The sequence below is a fragment of the Micrasema longulum genome, unplaced genomic scaffold (genome assembly GCF_059751315.1).
Source record: "Micrasema longulum isolate JH-2025_06_02 unplaced genomic scaffold, ASM5975131v1 h1tg001854l, whole genome shotgun sequence".
Taxonomy (NCBI): domain Eukaryota; kingdom Metazoa; phylum Arthropoda; class Insecta; order Trichoptera; family Brachycentridae; genus Micrasema; species Micrasema longulum.
Window position 1 is genome coordinate 10980 of NW_028279028.1, and position 18666 is coordinate 29645.

At 34.1% G+C, this 18666-nt stretch overlaps 1 protein-coding gene and 1 long non-coding RNA gene across 6 annotated transcripts; one reads left to right on the forward strand and one right to left on the reverse strand.

The window, feature by feature from the left end:
• Positions 1–1692: 1692 nt before the first annotated feature.
• LOC148273729 (putative maleylacetoacetate isomerase) lies at positions 1693–18436 on the reverse strand. 5 transcript variants are annotated; one of them, XM_088238290.1, is made up of 5 exons: positions 18329–18436; positions 7564–7738; positions 6011–6132; positions 3984–4204; positions 1693–1989 (listed from the first exon to the last, which is right to left on the reverse strand). In XM_088238290.1, exons 2-5 carry the CDS (start codon positions 7655–7657, stop codon positions 1842–1844), a joined length of 585 nt encoding a protein of 194 aa, XP_088094416.1. In that variant the 5' UTR covers positions 7658–7738; positions 18329–18436; the 3' UTR covers positions 1693–1841. The 5 variants fall into 5 exon arrangements, with proteins under 5 accessions (XP_088094416.1, XP_088094412.1, XP_088094414.1 ...); XM_088238286.1 differs by lacking the exon at positions 18329–18436 and adding an exon at positions 8836–9089; XM_088238288.1 differs by lacking the exon at positions 18329–18436 and adding an exon at positions 8340–8676.
• On the forward strand, positions 8697–15613 carry LOC148273730 (uncharacterized). The gene is made up of 2 exons (XR_015824491.1): positions 8697–8780; positions 15300–15613. It is a non-coding gene; the product is annotated as an uncharacterized LOC148273730 (long non-coding RNA).
• Positions 18437–18666: the final 230 nt, after the last annotated feature.

The window sequence follows — 18666 nt, forward strand, 5'->3', positions numbered from 1 at the left end:
ATTTGATTTACTTATTTACATCAGGTATTTTGCCAAAAACTGTCATCATTTTTTTCTCATCAACTGATTTTAGAATCAATTAAATATTTTTACCATCTTCCACTGAGGTATAATTAAATAGAGAATAATAGATAAGAGAAAATAAATACATAATTCTGATATTCTGAATGAATTCGGTTTATTTGTCCCTGATAATTATCTTTGACAAAGGCAGCACAGGTTGTTCTACCTACCACGATGCAGAACCAACCTGCCAATGGTTATGCCGGTAGGTAGAGCAATCGTATCGCCTCGGATTTCGATATATTTCATGACGGTGGGATTACCTCAGGAGGGCAAATTCAAAATTGTAATAAGTATGTATGTCAATTTTACATGACAATTTACTTTCTTTTTCTCTTTTCTGTTAAATAAATCTGATATATATATTTTGTAATGTGTTGAGAATTAATTGGATACTCTGTAATGTTCTCAGTGTAACTAAAAATAAATAAATGAAATGAAATGCTGCTTCATAGAACGATAGGTTCAAATTATGTTCTAAAAATGAGCATTGGCGCGTCATGCCTAGGGCTGCCATATTTTTCTAGGGCCTCGTCGGGACATTCTGGGATGGGGAGATGTATTAACTGAAAAGGCAATTATTAAAAATATAACAGAAAGGTTTTTCATTCATTTTATGTGGTGCTTCTTCCGAAAGAAGCATTACTTGCCATATTTTTTAATGGCTTAAAATCAACCTAATACTGCAATATGATTCTACAGTCACTTCACTGGGCCAGCGTCTGTAATATTACTTTTTCGAGTATGGCTTTATGAGCTTTATGAATCGAAAATAAGAACAATAGAGGAAAGAGTGTTGTGCATAGTTAGTGCTACAGACTGGCAGATGGAATAAATACTTATTTCTTGTCACGCGAGAGGGACATCAAGTTTATTTATATTTATAAGAGCCTATAAAATGAGTGTGTATTTACATATAATTTATTTTTTGCATAAAATCAAACAACATAATATAGAGATCCCCATTTCAAGTATTTGAGGCGGTTTGACTTTGTTCTTCAGGCTTACGACAATGAATCATTTGTCATTCTGAGAACTGGACGACTCTAGTCGTAGTTTCTACTACAGGACCCTATTTACGATCAGGCTACCTAAGCTGCGGCCTATGGACCCACACTACAAATAATCTGTTCAAAAATCTATTATAAACATCACTTTGCAGAAGCAATATTAGTGATGATTGAACTGTTAAACCTATAAGGATTGAGAAACAATGAAGTACTGCTCATCGATCAGCATAGAACAAACTATGGCCTTAATTCTCCAATGACCCGTCTTTGTCGTATTTTTAACTCGAGACAAGATCTGGACTTTTTTGGTTTAAGTTTATAACGATTTAAAGAAGCACTAAATAAATAGTCCAGTTCTTTCTTGATGTCCCTTATGTTTGTCAATGCTTCTTTTCTTTTTTTAAATGTTTTAAACTCTTATTTTATTGTAATATTTAAACCCTATAAATTGTATACATGGACAATGTCCGTTAATAAATAAATAAAAGGATAGTTAGGTAAATATCTAATCAAAAATCACATTGATCTGTTGCTCGGTTGCGAAGTGAAGGAAACACACTTTCCCATTTATAATATTAGTACGGATATGGATTGTTAATATAAAATAAAATAAAGAAAACAAATTGCAGGAATTTTACATGTCCAGCTTCTGCGTATCAATATAATGTTTTATTACAGGCATATGTAATGTTTGCAGGTTAAAGTTTATTTCCAGTAAGGGCCGCACAGCAGGTTTAGCCGAGGGATCTACCGATCACCATACTAAACTTACGGTCTACTATGATTTTTAAGATTTTTCATCTTCTCTGGACAGTCTGGTTGTATGTCAGGATGCGTGAGGTAGAATGATGGTTCTTCTGCCAGTTTATCACAAATTCTATTGATTGTCGGATATGGCGTCATATCCAGATTAAAGCTGCAAAATAAAATACATTTATTAAAACTTATTTATACATTTTTCGGCATCGGGGTCTAGTGACTCTGGCATCAGGCTGCCATCTATGAGTTCCAGTATTGAATTCTTTACTGAGTTAACATGCAATTTTGATAAAAGTATTTGAGTTTTAAAGGCAATTGTTTTGCCACATTTCAGTCATTGTTCCGGTATTCTCTTTCTAAGCAGTGAAAATCAGTACAATATCATGCAAAAGACTCAGAATAGAGACCTGAGGACGATATTGAAGTGTGACGGGTACACAAAGATTCAACGTAAATGTGTTGACGGTGCTAAACATGCTTTCAGTCAAGCAAAGAGTAATTTTAAATACATTCATATTAATATTCAGTTCAAAAAGTAAATTGTTGCCTGAATACATGTTCAGTAATATTCAGCGTAATACATTGCTATTCTACGAGGAGAGGTGAATGTTCCAGGCTCACAAAAATAAGAATCAAGGCAACTCGGAACAATATGTACCATAAAGGACTAAATATGTTTAAAGAATTGCCGTAAGAGATTAGGGATGCTGGGTCTATCGCATCGTTTCGTGGGATGGCAATGGTTTTCGTTAAAAACATACATTCAGAAAGAGTCTGAATTAATGACCGTTTTTATAAAAAATATTTTTTAAATGATACGTATTAGGTAATAACTAGTTAAAATTTATCTTGTACTACTTTCTAAAATAAATACATTACAATTAAACTTAGGTTCAACCAAACATACAAGAAAATAAATCTCATATGCATTATTAAATATTGTACGCTAAATTGCACGATAGCCTAAAAAAATAAGTTAAATATTTTTTATGTAATAATTAGCGGTTCATAATGGAGCCCTGAAAAACAAGAATGAAAATATGCTAAATGCTGTCCCTCAAGCCAATTTGTGGTAAGCCAATGTGGAAACAAATTTAAAATCAACCTTAAAAAGTACATGATGACTACACTGACCAGAGGAAATGTAACATGACTTGACCTTGAAATATATATATATAACCCTAACAGGTTTTTTTGAGATTATAAATAAATACAAATTAAAAAAACAATATATGATAGAATCACAAATGTCATAATCTGTGTAATGAAAACCTAAAATGAGCATTGTCAACAAAATTAAGACAGTAATGCTGCTTTGGTTCAGATATGTAAAGCGAATGGATGTAAAAAAAAAACAACCATAAAGATTTATGATGCGAATATATTGATGAATGTAGAAAACAAGGAAGACCGAGAAAAACATGGCATGGCCAAATCAAACAAACACTTGAAAAAGGATGTCAAAGGTCAGAATTATCAGAGTGTGATGTATATGAATGTAGAGGAAGCGATGATGTGGCATTTTATTGAACTTTTTGTACATTGGCAGACTTATTGCCAAATGGCAATTTCTTCAAATCAACCAATCAAAGAAAAAGTGTTATTTGTATAGTTTCAACTTCAAAACAAATGCGAGAATAAAAATTAAACAAAAGAGATATGAAAAAAAATAGAAATATGTATTTAAAAATAATAATGTTGAAGCTAGTCTTCAGTGGGAATAAAGGGAGAGGAAAAGACTAGAGATAAAGAAAGAGAACATAGATTAGATAGAATGTGTGATTTAAACAGAGCTGCTGAAGAAACATCTTTGATAGATGATTCCACAGTTGAGCCGCATAGACACTATGAGTAAAAGAAAAAGGGGGAATGAGGAAGTTCAGTGCTAGGGGAAATTGGATATGAAAAAAAAATTCTTATGCGTGGTAAAAATTAGAGCATTCAATTGTATCGCGAAGTTTCTTGAAAATGCATAAAAAAATAAATAAAAATGAACTACTTTGAATTATGGGACAAGTTCTTCCGAATCAACTAATGATATAATGTTGCGATAGATATGTCCTTTAGCCACTTCTGTCTTCAATTGATTTTAGCATAAGAAAATAACCTCTAGGAAAATCAACTTTTGAATCTATACTGAATCGGACTTACTTTCTTGCATTGTAAACTTGCGGAGCCAGCGAAATATCCGCAATAGTCAGCCTGTCTCCCACGCAGTACACTCCAGCAGTCCTTTTTAAGATCATCTCTATGGCAGCAAATCCTCGACTCATCCAGAGATGAGCAAACTCCAGGAATACTTCATGATCTTGGAGAGCTGGGGATATTTTCAAACCGAGATTCTGGAGGGGGTGAATACCTGATACGACAATCTGTAATGTTAAATATACTTATTATATAATTATAACTGTTTTTATATAATCATCATCATCAAACCCTTATCATAGAGCACTCCATTGTTAAATAAAATGAAGCTTATCTCGATCATCGGTTACAAAAAGGTAAGGTGATTAATCTCAGTGATCAGTCAAGACTTCAAGTACCAGTCTAAGGACAATGAAATATTTCATGTCGACCTTCCCAGGAATTGTACCTGGGATCTCAAGCATGGTAGGCGAATGCGCCAACCACTATACAAGGTGGACATTTCTTCACTTGATTTCTTTTTCAATGATTTTTTACCTAAGAGTAGCCATCAAATGGAAAACACTTGTCCAGGTTTGACCGCGCGCTGACTGTGCTTTAGGACCCGCTTTGTCTGCTCTAAGGTCTGAGAGGTTGTTATGACACGATTAGGGTCTTCGCATAGGATTGTAGCTACTATTGGTATTAGGACAGTTAGAGTTTTGTGAGGGATCAGCGTTATAACAAAGGAGAATTTTGCATGAGTTCGATAGGGTCATGCTTTTTGCGTGGATATTATACTAGGTGAATTATTTTCATATTTCCTATAGGTGTTTGGTGCCGTTATTTTTTTTGTTTATTACTACATTCTTCTTCCTTTTCAAAGCGGGATCTGGAACATATGGGCGCTATCTCAATTTGGAATGTAATCCTTCACTGTCATGCTTGGAAACTAGATGAAGGTGATTGTACTGACCATGTGTATTTGATTGACAATACTGCATGGAGGTGTACAATGAATGCTTTTATGTTTCTATATTTGGTTATTTTTGCAGTTTGATTGTAAACTGGAAGATTTAAGTCTTTATAAACAATTTTGGGAAAGTGGTGGGTGCTTTCATTGTCGTCCAAGTTCCTTCTATTTCATACACAAAACTGTATTCTTAATCCTCCCGGACAGAAGAATAATAGAGAATCATTAATCTACTAATTTATTTGATCACATATTCAACTAAGTACAATGTTATCGATAATGTAACATGGCAACATTAGTACCAAGAAGGGGGATGAACTGACAGCAAATCAGGGTGATTGATGTTCGCCATGTTGCTGGGAACTGAGTCAAGGAAAACTACCATTGGCGGACTTTACTTCCTTCCCAGATTGAGACAATCATGCATTATTTTTTAATCTATTGTATAATAACCGTCTTGAGTTTATGTATTTATTAATATACATGGCAAGCAGTGCCTTTTACCTTACAAAAATACATATTTAATATAATGTAAACACTTCCATATAATGTGAAAAAGAAAAAAAAAATAAAGTATTATGTAACATAAATACTTATGCCATTTCACGTAAAGAACATGCTTAGATATAGATTATAAACATTTAAAATTTAAACAATGTGTGCATATAAAATTCAAAATTTTAGTAAGAAAAGTATTTTTATTTTTAAAGTTTTATCAATAAACTAGATTTTTATAACATAACCTCGAGTCTTTTAATTACAACAATATGATAACGCATTTACCTACCATAATTTTACTTTTAATTAATAATATTATAGTAAATTTCCATCAAATAAATAGAGATATAGACAGGGTCTACGTTCAAGAATGCAGTGGTGCGTTGAGAGTTTAGATAAAAATTAGGAGGTCCATTTTTACAAATATATTATATTCTCGAATATCTAGTCGCCAATTTTTATCAAAACTCGACCAGGAAGAGTCAGAACACATAACCGCATTCCTTTCGTGTGCTTTGAGCATAGACTCCGACTAAATGTAGGTAGATTGGATACTATCCGTGGTTGTACCCATCAGTCTTACCAGGCTTATTTCAGTTGCTCGTGCACGGTCTATTTTATCGGTTGGATAAAGGGGGTATGTTCCAGGGTAGTTATCTTCCAAGTAATTTAATATGTTTAATGATTCTATCAGTGTATTGTTATCTTCAACCCATGAAATGAAAACATTTAGATAGATTATTAAAATTATAGTAAAGCTTAATGAAACAAAATGAATTCATAATATCATATCCCACATAAACTGTAATTGAGTAACATTATGCATATTTAATATAAAAGAGTTTGAGTTTTAATAACAAAACAGTATAATTTGAAAGAATTCCTTTAAAAACTTAACTAAAATGTCAACTATGACGAAGTATTAAATAATGTGAAAGTATCTCTACTTTGACTAGATACATAAAATTGTGGAAATCACAAACATTAAGCAGAATGGAAAATCTCTGCTTTTGCTTGTATATAAAATAAGAATTTGTTTAGTCTTCCACCAGTCTAATGTTGGTCTCGACCAAACCCAGTCACTTATGAAAGTTATAAATTAAAGTGGAAAAAACTGAATACAGTATTTTTGTAATTATAAATATAATAGTAGAACATGGCATATCATATTACAAAGTAAGGAGAAAAATCCAAAAAATTTACAAGAAAGATAAAGAAAAGGACATCATGAAGGTTGACAATGAGAACAGGGAAGATTTTACAGTAAAATTTAACAATTTTCAATTAACTTTTGATAAAATTATTACAAATACGTTTAAACAATGTACATATTATGTAAATGATAGACTGATGAATATCTTCTAAGTATGAAGAGACAATGTGGAATAATTGGTGGTACAAGGACGAGTAGAACTCGATCTCGCGGAAGAAGTCCTACCAGATGGACAGACTTGGTAACAGAAGCGACTGGTGTCCCTCTTCAGGTAGCCCCCAGAAGCGCTGAAGATAAAAGCGGATGGAGGCAGATCGTGACAACGTGCTTCCCTCTTGCCAATGTGACCACGACTACTCTGCCAAGAGCAAACGACTAAGATGAAAGAAAGTATGAAAGAATCTTCAAATGTTATGAAACTGTGATGGCGTAATGCACAGCCATATTGCTCTATCTTTGCTTACAGACTTCGCTCCCTCTTCATTTATACATCTTCACATGCACGCACGCTGAATATTCCGATTTTTGAGATGTCCATCTTCAAGTATTTGTTGAATTTGGTCATCCATGTCTTTCTCGATCTTCCTCGTTTTCTGCATACAACAACATTCATATCGTAAATTCTTTTAGCCATTCTTTTACCGTCCATTTCCTCTACTTGTCCAAACCAACGCAGCTCCCCTTCGTTGAATTTGTCAACAATTCTTCTCAGTCTTAAATAAAATGCATGATTCTTGTCATTTTTTACCACACAAAGTTTTACCACATATTCGCCTGTTACCCTTGTTTTTTCCTATTCTATACATTGATCCTATAGGTAAGGGTCGGCACTGGGACTCTATTTTTTTGGAATACTGATTTTGCCCCCTGCGACAAACATGTTTGATTGATGATGAGTTTGATTTTATTTTGTAGTATATTACCTATTACCAAGGCCGGAATTTTCTGTAAGGGATTAATTTTCTTGAATTCTTCATCCAAATGTTGTTTCTTTACGGTGAGTTCTACTATTTGCATTTCGTAATCAATCTCCTTTAGATGTAGAGCGATTCGTATTCTCCAAGAACATGAGCTTTTCCAGAAAGAATATAATACTGGCTAGAAACAATAATATTATAACAATGTTTTGAGTGAGTTCAAATGTTTGTTAACAGGCTGGATTTCCTCCCTATGGAGTTATTTCGACCTAAATTTGTTGCAACAGAGAAGTAAAACATTTTGAAAAGGGAATATGGAAGTCTAGGCATTTACAGGGCTTATGACCTGGCATTGGCTGGTTCAAGTGCGCACTTGGATGGCAACGCTAAGGGAGTAGAATATTAACATCGGAGTGGTCGAGTAGGAATTCTGGATAACAACCATAATTTATGGGACATTCAGAAAATACACTATTTGATGACAATATTTTGGGTTTGTCCAAATGTTTGTTTGACAAAAGACTGGATTTCACCCCCTAGAGAGTCATTAAGATTAACAAATTACAACAGAGATGGAGAACAGTTTAGAGAAGGGAATATGGAAGTCCAGGAAATTACAGGGCGTATGACCTGTCATTAGCTGGATTCAGCGGCCACTTTACACACTGTGTAACATTCACCATTTTGCCTATGTTTGAGCATCCATATTTCTTCGACTGTTCCGTTTTTCTGGACTTCTATATTCCCTTCTCTAAAATGTTCTCCATCTCTGTTGTAATTACATATTTATTATTCAATGGTTTAGATTTTTTCCGCGAGCTGACGTAAATGAAAGTTTTAACAGAGATCATATAACCTCGGCACGGATTCCCTCAATAAGGACACATTATTTTTATTGTTTAATATTGTGAAATTTACAAAAAATAATAAAAAGCATTAAGTTTTAAAAAACACGCCAAAAACATATCCATAGATTTACTGTATAACATTATCTTGAAAAATAAATCATAAATACTAAAAACGTTCATAATCAAAAACGTCCGTCAATCGTGCGGACAAAAAACTGACAAGATGGCAAACAAAATACATAAGAAACTGTCAATTAAATTACAAGACTATAATTACTTTTATGAACGCGTGAAGCATAACCTCGAATTTGTCAAATTGACATTCTCCTGTCAGGTGCTCGTGATCTTGCGCTATCTTGCGGTCGTACTCCCCGTGTAAGTTATTTTCAATAATTTAATTACCATGCTAAAATATAAATGTCATATTTACCTTATGCGGATTAGAGAGATTCATCCTCTATCACTAAATTATATTTTCTACCTTCGATAAATTTTAATCTAATGGGAATCCGTCACGCGTTCCACAAAACTGTTTTTACAATTTTAGACAGTGAACGAGCTGTCCACTCTTATATCATACGATTAATTAAAGTATTATAAATGAATAAAATGATTTGGCCTTAAAGTGTAGTCGACAATTTATGATATGACCTTGTTCCTCGTTTTATAGTGTTCTGTTAGTGCGTATAATCGGGCGTAATCATTGTATTTTTTTTTTGTTCTTTTACAATCATCTCCAAAAAATATTTCACGATAACAAGCATACTGTTTATTAAAATTAATCATCGATATCTCATATCGTCGCCTTTATTTAAATACAACTTAAGTTTTTTATTCTGTATTTGAGATCATGATTGAATATTTTTCATCATTCAAATAACACATATTTCTGTTATTTAAACGAAGACATTGTTATCAGAAAAGACATAAAACACATTTTTCGAATTACGCATATGTCAAAGAAGACAGATCTTCCTTGGAATACAGCTTGGATTGGTTGGATATTCGGCGAGCCCCTAAGCCGGAGTTAGAAACTACCCTAAATATATCTTCTCTTAAAGACCGTCAAAATAAATCCGACCTTCTAATCTTATTTAAAATTCTCAACTCTTTCTTTATAATAGCAAATAGAAGCTAGATTACAACATGTTTTGCACCTAAGTATGGATAGTAAGACATGTTACCCCCATTTACTTTTTTTTTGGAAAGTTTGAGTTACGCGGTGATAGATTACTGTCGACGTTATATTAATAATAAACATGATTAAATATTTTGTTTTTAACTTTTCTAAGTGATTGACAAGTGTCAAAACGGACATCACTGGACTGTGTGGGATAGAATGGCTGACAAGTCTGTATAAACTTTTGCAGTATTTTCTTTTCATATTGAAAAATGTTGGAAATTTTTTTAAGATTTGTCTTCCATGATGTTCGACAGCGCCTCCGTTGTTTTTTTCTTCACCTCAGCAATGTCAGAAAAATGCCTTCCTTTCATTTCATTTGGGAGAATAAAAAGAAGTCGCAGGGGGCTAGATTGGGTGAAAAGGAGTTGTGGGGTATGACATTTCTGATTTAAAAATCGGCACACGTTGAGCCACCATTCTCCCCTCCCCTAGTGAGCATCCACAGAACAGCTAATAATTATGCTGAGCTGTTGCACTTGCTCCACGCCACTCCTGCTGCTATCCTTTCCATTGAATGGCCATCCCCTCAATTCTCCTCTTTTGATTTCTATTCATCTTTACTTATTTCCTTTTTATTTTTAACATATTAGTGAAATAATACAATTATGATTCTATTTTCTGTCAATTGCTATAATGAGGAACTTCAGCCCTACGGGAAATTAGATACAAAAAATGTTTTCTTGCTCCAGGTAAAAATTAGAGCATTAAATTGTAGTGCAAAGTTTCTTGAAAATGTACGGAAAAAAAAATATTTTAATAAAAACGCTTTACTTTGAATGACGTCACTGGTTCATGTGAATCAACCTATGATCTGAGAGCTATGGAAGATTTCCGGTCTGCTTGTCGCTTCTGGACCAATGGGATGAACTGAATGAGAATAAGCGGAAATGAACCTCTGACGTTACACGCGGAGTTATTTCAGAAATACAAAACTTTAAAAAATCGTACTGCTGATAATACGATATATAAAATTTTTTGACTTAGTTTAATAGTCAATTAATAAATAAAAAATATGAAAAAACCACTGAACTTCCTCATTTATGTACTTCTTAACTAAATATTGTAAGAGCCCTCTGGGCGTTTATAAATAAATAAATAGAGACGGCTGGAGAACAAATTTGGCAGCCACCCTCCTCATGCCCAAATCTTCATTTAAAGTTTGCTACACTGAACTCTAAGTATATCCAAATAGCTCTACAACTTCGATGGCCCATCGTTGGGCTTCCAGGACGATTTGACAAATGTTTGCGACATTTTTGTTGGTTTTGACCTTCGAAGGACGTCCAAAACGTGGTTAATCATTAATTGACATTTCCCGTCTTTTAAAACGGGAACACTTAAGTTTTCCCTGTACCATAATTTTCGTCGGCCATTGTTAACATTTTAAGAGTTTCTGTGATAGTTTTTTGGAGCATGACGAACACACAAAAAATTCACACCAGCTAAAAGAAAACTTCTTCTGCGATGACACTTGATGTACTAACTGAGAAAAGATCTACACAATCCTATCAGCAGGACCCAGTACTACAAGAACTCCGCCCACCACAACATTTTACCCCCTCGTATACAATTTTTAAAATACTATAAAATCAATAGTTGTCCTTCAAACATAAGAAAAAGAAATTATGTCTGCTTTATGCAGACTTTTTATATTATTGAGTAAACATATATTATAAATATTTTTTAGTCTATAAAATTAACCAGTTTATTATACCTGTTTAACCACATAAAAGTTTTAGTTTTTTCTATTATCAGAACATTCTGTTAAAATATATCTATTGAATTTCACCGAAAGGATTTAAGTTTTTTGGAATTGTAAATATTAACCATAATATCCAAAAAGTATAAGTACATTCATTTCTGAAAAAATATAAACTAAAACCAAATTTTAAAACATTAAAAACCCGAGTTTTCAGTGAAAATTCTTGGTGGAAGTTGATTTGAATTTTTTTTAGAAATAAATTTGTAGATTTACGTATCACTCGTCTTTTATTTCTATAATAAATTTAAAACATTAGTTTTGTATTTTGTCAGTTGTTTCTCTCTTATTTGTCTATCCATTTATTTACAATATTAATTGATAATAATTATATTAATTATTAAAAAATGTTTTTATCTAATCGGTAATTAAAGGACATGAACTCAACCTCTGTCTGGCAAATTAGATTTTGTGGCATTTATCTAAAAAAAAAATCTTACTCATTTATTACACATTAATTTATCAACTATACATTACTAGTTTATATAATATCTTACTCTAGTTGCGCTGTGCCTTTCCAAAAAAAGGACTAAGCTCTTGTGCTCAGAGAGGGACTCACGCGGAAGATTTATTTATTATTTTTAATTAAGGTTCTAATACAATTTTTTTTTTTTAGAACTAGACTTTATAGTATTATGATAAGAATGCTTTTTAACCTATAGTAAAGATCTAAATTACCTGGCTTTTCAAGATTTATTTATAAATATTTTTACTCTGAAACGAAATCTATTCACACACAATCAATGAAGGGCCGGTAACATGAGAACAATACAATAGATATGACAATATTGTCTTGTCCCAACTCCGTGAACAGCCTCGACCGCGCAGGACAGAACGCTCAGGTAATATGAAAATTCGGCTTCAGTTCACACGTGAGCGCTGTGAAAATTAATACACAACGGTGTTTGTTGCAAGCGAATTCATGAAAAATATTAATTATTTTATACAAAGATATATTGGAATTGTTAAAGGATGAAATAAATAATAAAAAGGATTTTTTTTTGGGAGTGACACATTCACATCAAGCAATTCGCTATTGCCACAAGGTCTTGGCTGTATGTGTTTACACGAGAACAATACGGCCGCGCGCAGTGGCGGGAGTAATTATTGTACCGCAAAGCTAGTCTATCTCGGTGGCGATGTCTTCGGATTTATTTTTGTCTTACAAATTGTTGTTTACACTTGGACAATGGTCGAGTCCTGAGACAAAACAATATTTATTGTCTACCTGTAAATACCCTTTAAGGATAAAGAATTTTAAGAAATAAAGCAACATTTTAATTATATTTGTCTGAATGATGTTTTTACGAATCGGATTTATATTATGTTATTTTAACGAGTTTAAATAGATGTTGCAAGAGCGATGAATCCATTCACTGGTTTTTCTAAATTAGTCGATTCATAAATTGTCTTTTAAATCTATAATAAATTACAATAAACTTCCCCTGAGAATTTTCACTTATTTTATTTATTTAATAAACTTAAAGTCCAAATAATAAGTACTTTGGCGGGCTTGTTGCTAAAAGCAATATCTTCTAACCAAAAAACAGACTGGTCAAAAGAAGAGTTGGTTAAAAATTTGTACTAAAAAACGAAAATATTTACACAAAAAAACCTAATTAATTAAAAATAACAGCTGTTTTTTAATTGGGAGATAAGGCTTGCACATATTAACTTAAAAAACTACATTATTTTATACATATTAAAGGATGAGGAATGTGGAATCAGATAATGAGTTTGGAAGGAGGGAGAAACAGGAACTAAGGAAAGAAAAGGGATAAAAATATAAATAAAAAATATATTTTAAAAAAACATTAAAATATAGGGAGTTTAAGATTCTGAGAATATATCAAGCATAATCGGCAGAACAATGTAAGCGTCACTTTTGGAAAATTGTTTTTTTTTTAAGGAAACATGTTCCTTATTGCCCCCTTCACAAGTGTTAAAAGCATCATAGCTCTATAAAATTCACCTGTCACATTTAAGGATATTTATTTTTCAACAATGTCTGAGTATGTCCAAATGCTTGCAGACTGGCTGGATTTCCTCCCTCGGGAGTTATTCATATTTTAATTTATTTCAACAGAGAGCGAAAACATTTTTGAGAAGGGAATATGGAAGTCTAGGCATTTACAGGGCTTATGACCTGTTATTGGCTGGTTTAAGTGGCCACTTTACACACTGTGTAACATTCACCATTCTGCCCATGTTTGAACATCCGCATTTCCTCAACTCTTCTATCCGTTGACTCCAGTCTGCAAGCATTTGGGCATACTCAAACATTGTTGAATTAACTGCCTGGTAAAAGAAGAAGTATAAAAATTGGAAAATTGTTTTCAGGCGTTGCCTAGTGGGTGATTTGGTTCAGCCGGATGAATCTCACCCATGCGATAAAGGTTTCAGCTCTTTTACTTCACAAAAGTCAACAGATGGAAGAGTTGAGGAAATGTGGATTTTCAAACATGGGCAAAATGGTGAATGTTATACAGTGTGTAAAGTGGCCACTTGAACCAGCCAATGACAGGTCATAAGCCCTGTAAATGCCTAGACTTCCATATTCCCTTCTCGAAAATGTTTTCTCTCTCTGTTGAAATAAATTTATATATTTGTTTTTATTTATTAAAAGAAAACAACAGCCATTATAATTTTAAAAATACAATATTTACAAATAAACCAAAATTATAGGCCAATTATAGTTTTCTATATATTACTCCGCATCATTCCACTCGTAAAAAAAATGTTGGTTTTAGCGGTTAATTTTGTTAACATATTATTTTTAAGCCAAGAAAACAGCGAAACCGACCACAATGTAGGCAGTTACGCTAGCTCACCACCAAAATTATAGGCCAATTATAGTTTTCTATATATTACTCCGCATCATTCCACTCGTAAAAAAAATGTCGGTTTTAGCGGTTAATTTTGTTAACATATTATTTTTAAGCCAAGAAAACAGCGAAACCGACCACAATGTAGGCAGTTACGCTAGCTCACCACCAAAATTATGGGCCAATTATAGTTTTCTATATATTACTCCGCATCATTCCACTCGTAAAAAAAATGTTGGTTTTAGCGGTTAATTTTGTTAACATATTATTTTTAAGCCAAGAAAACAGCGAAACCGACCACAATGTAGGCAGTTACGCTAGCTCACCACCAAAATTATGGGCCAATTATAGTTTTCTATATATTACTCCGCATCATTCCACTCGTAAAAAAAATGTTGGTTTTAGCTGTTAATTTTGTTAACATATTATTTTTAAGCCAAGAAAACAGCGAAACCGACCACAATGTAGGCAGTTACGCTAGCTCACCACCAAAAAATAAACCTATCAGAGTTATAGGCAAAACAGCGTTACCGCCATTATCTTAAAAGCGGAAGGTATTTAAACAATCTGGCTGTCAATCCAGTATTGGCAGTAACCAACTATTATAAATCCCATTTACCGAATTATTAAAAAAATATACATGGAACAAAAATTTTTTCAAATCTTCTGGACAATTCACTATTTGTCGCTTACGTTGTTCTGCCGATTATGGCTCGATATAGTAATGATTCAGGTGTTTCTTGATCTCGGCCTCGTGGTCAGTGCATTTACCTACCATGCCAGAGGTCTCGGGTTCGATTCCCGACATAGTTGATATGAAATATTATTTAAAAAGGTGTTTTTACACTAGAATATTTCATAGTCCCTAGACACCAGTCTATCAGTCTCACCTGAAGCGTAAGACTGATCACCTTACCTTCATGTAACAAAAAATATCAAGATACGCTGCGATTGGTGTACCAATGCAGTGCCCTATGCATTATTAGGTGCGGAAAGGGAATGATGATGATGATGTTTCTTAAAGGTGGCTAAAAAAAGTTAATTTTTATAAGAAGACGTAGCTCATTCCAAACTTACAAACTTGAATGCTCAAACTGTTATTTTAAAGAGTTTTGATTTTGTTACAGGTAACTTATCATCTACTCCGCACATCAAATCTTTACCATGTCTGCCTGGAGAGCCGTTGGGTTGAACTATGTCAACTATTCGACAATTGCTGCTAAGATTTTGCGGAAATGTTTAATTCCTTCCGAACTAGCTAACGCGGAGAAACGAAGCATCACTAGCATTAGATTCACCACCTGGGCTAATGGAAAACCGCAGAAAGATGCTTCTAAGTAAAATATACTGTTGATCCTATCATTCCATTATTAGTACCTCTTTATTTATACTGATTATTTTTTAAGAATATTATTTTTTTAATAAAGTCAATTTAGCAGTGTATCAGTTGTTTTTTTATCTTAACACATTGTAGTCGGGCGCTTCGAACAATAGACTCTAGCCTATAGCGGGTGTTTTTCGCGATTAGCGCAAAAATATATCGCTTTCTTAAAATTGACACAATTTCTAAACCAAATAATATTTTCGATCGAAATTTTCAAAGAAATCATATTTGACATTTGATCATCAAAAATAAATAAATTTAGGTAAAAAGTGGTCAATAATTGGTTTTACTTTGCATAATCGGTCGGAACTATCTATGATTTCTTCATTGTTAGAAAAATGCCACGCTTTCCATATCTGCCGAAACCGGTCTCTGGACATCGTTTTAGCAAAATAAGGAGTTTCGGTTGTTGGTTCAGTAGACCAGTACTCGTCCCTTATATCCTTTCGAACTTGTCCCATCAAAATAATCAGCCCCAAAAACTTTTTCATTTCTTTCAAAGTAATATTTTTCCACTTTCCCGATTTTTTATATAATTTGTAATAATGTGAGTTTTGGTGGTAATATCTATTAGATTCGTTTATAAAATATTCAAACAAATCATCACCGATAAATAACTCTATCGCATCACTTACAGTTTGAGGACAATGGACATTTGAATTCAAACCGCGGCGGCCTAAAAACGATTCCAGAACTGGAGGATTATCAAACGATGACCACTCGTCCACATCCTCATCTGAGCTCGTCTCCGAATCAGAATCACTTTCAATAGTGCGACGGTGAAACGTTCTAGGTCTTGGTATTTGTTCATCATCACTCGGTTCTTTGTCTGACAACTCTTCAATGTCATCATTCCATGAACAATTAGATAAATTGTCGGCATACACTTCATCGTCACTATCATTGGCTTGTAAAGACATTTGTGTAGGGGTAACGTCCTATACAATGCTAATATATTCAAATAAGAAAATACCAAACAGTAAACAAAACAGTGCGAGCGGTATGAAAAATAGTCCAATACGTGAAATGACTCAAACTAAACTGGAGATTGAGATCGCATAAAACTCTAGATTTCTGGCGACGCCTTTACAAGTGGCACACTAGCCAATCCGGACAAGGCATCTCAAATAACGTCGACAGACTGTCGCCTAGCACCCCAGGTAGCAAATCACCCTTCAAGGCGTTTTATTTCACGCTGATAACAAACCCGTTTAATGCCGTTTCCCGCCAACAACCGACAGTCAACAAAAACGGCATTTGCCGTGTCCCGCGGTTGACCGACAGTCCGCGAAAAACGGCAAATGCCGTGTCCCGACGACAATGTGTTAACACTCACTCTCGCAAAAAAATGTAATGCTGTTCCTCGGTGACCAATGAGGAAGTTCAGCGGTTTTTTTAAATATTTTTAACAGACTATTAAACTAAGCCAAAAAAAAGCTTTTTTAATTTTATGTATCGTATGTTTTTTTAAGTTTTGTATTTTTGAGATTACCCCGCATGTGACGTCTCAAGTTCTCTTCCACTTCACGTCACGATCACCATAAATCAAATGTATCAAATGACAGTCACAGCTAGAGGATTGTCAAATGTCAAGTATGTGTGTAGACCCCTTTATTGCCCATGAATGAATCAAGAAATATACACATTTTGTTTGTGTTAATAAACATGATTTTTTGTACATTTAACCTTTCCCTTACTTTTCCAAAAACATATGCACGTTACAGTGCTATGTAGACATTACACATGTAAGAAATGAGAGATTCTATATCGGAAAAGGCAAGTTCTTCAATTATTTATAGTTGAAGTCAAAAGTGATAATATTTTTAATCTACGAGGGCTGTGTAAAAAGTAAGGTTCCCAGGGCTGTAAACTCGCCGCAAACTCGAAATGCTAGACGAAATCCGGCAACACCGCTGTGTGCGCTGGTTCCCCCACTATAGATCCCGCCTTAGTAAAACTCGCTGCGATGTATAGCCATTCGCGATGGAACCCCTGATCGCCGTCACCCCCAGGAGCGAAGTTCGTGCAGTGATCCGATTTTTGCACACTAAAAAGTTACCACCGGTTGATATTCATAGGTAGTTGTGTGAAGTTTATGGGGAAGCTTGTATCAGCGTTCAACACGTCCGCAAATGGTGTAGGGAGTTCTCCGATTGGCGCACAGACATCCGTTAGAGTGCACCACGACAATTTGCGCCCGCACGTCTCTCGCCAAACCAAGGATTTAATCGAAAATTTTGGCTGGGATCTCGTTGAACAGGCTTCCCTACAGCCCTGATCTTGCACCGAGTGACTTCCACTTCTTTCCAAAATTATAGCAACACTTGGGTGGACAACATTTCGAGACTGATGAAAGAGTGCAGGAAGCGGTCACCAAATCCCTCCACGGACTGGCGGCGGACTTCTTTGAAGCTGGATTCCAAAAGTGGATTAGTCGTCAACAAAAATGCGTTGAAAAATCTGCCGATTATGTTGAAAAATAGTTAAGAAATTAAGTTTTCCAATGATGTATTTTTCAGTTCAAATAAAAAATGCCTTAAACCTGAAAAAAAATTGAGAACCTTATTTTTTACACAACCCTCGTAATTGCTAAAAACATGAAAAAAACATTAGCGTGGGCTAAAGAACCGCCCCTGACGAAAGTCGGGCAACCACTAATGGGCAACTGGAATATTAACGAAAGGGCAGACTGTAAATGAAAAATGAATTTCATTCAGTTGTGTGATAGGGAAATATTTTAAGAAAGGATAGGAACTTGGAATGGATGCCTACCTTTGGTATTATGTGAATGTTCTTCAATCTTAACCACCGAATGATGAAATGCACTATGAATCGTAACGATGTTTTCAACGACGCAAAATGAATATAAGAACTTTTTATGCAATTGTATGTGAATTGTCAAAATGTTATATTGTTTTATTCCAAATCCAAATCTTCTAATTTTCAATTTCTTCTATCTTGTTGTTAGGTAGGTACCATAAGGATGGGAAAGAAAGGTAATCAGCCAGGAATAGTATCGATAAATGCTGTTATTTACTTAACAGGAAGAAGTTCTAGAAACTTTGCTGTTTGCGCATGTGACGCGTGAAATTGTCTCCCTCGCTCCTGAA

Coding starts and splice junctions, on each gene's coding strand:
- LOC148273729 (XM_088238288.1), bottom strand. CDS start 8,408: ATGATCTCTGTTAAAACTTTCATTTACGTCAGCTCGCGGAAAAAATCT. Junction 7,739..8,339: donor AACCATTGAATAATAAATAT/GTAATTACAACA, acceptor TATTGTTTCTAG/CCAGTATTATATTCTTTCTG. Junction 6,133..7,563: donor AATTCCGGCCTTGGTAATAG/GTAATATACTAC, acceptor CATGGGTTGAAG/ATAACAATACACTGATAGAA.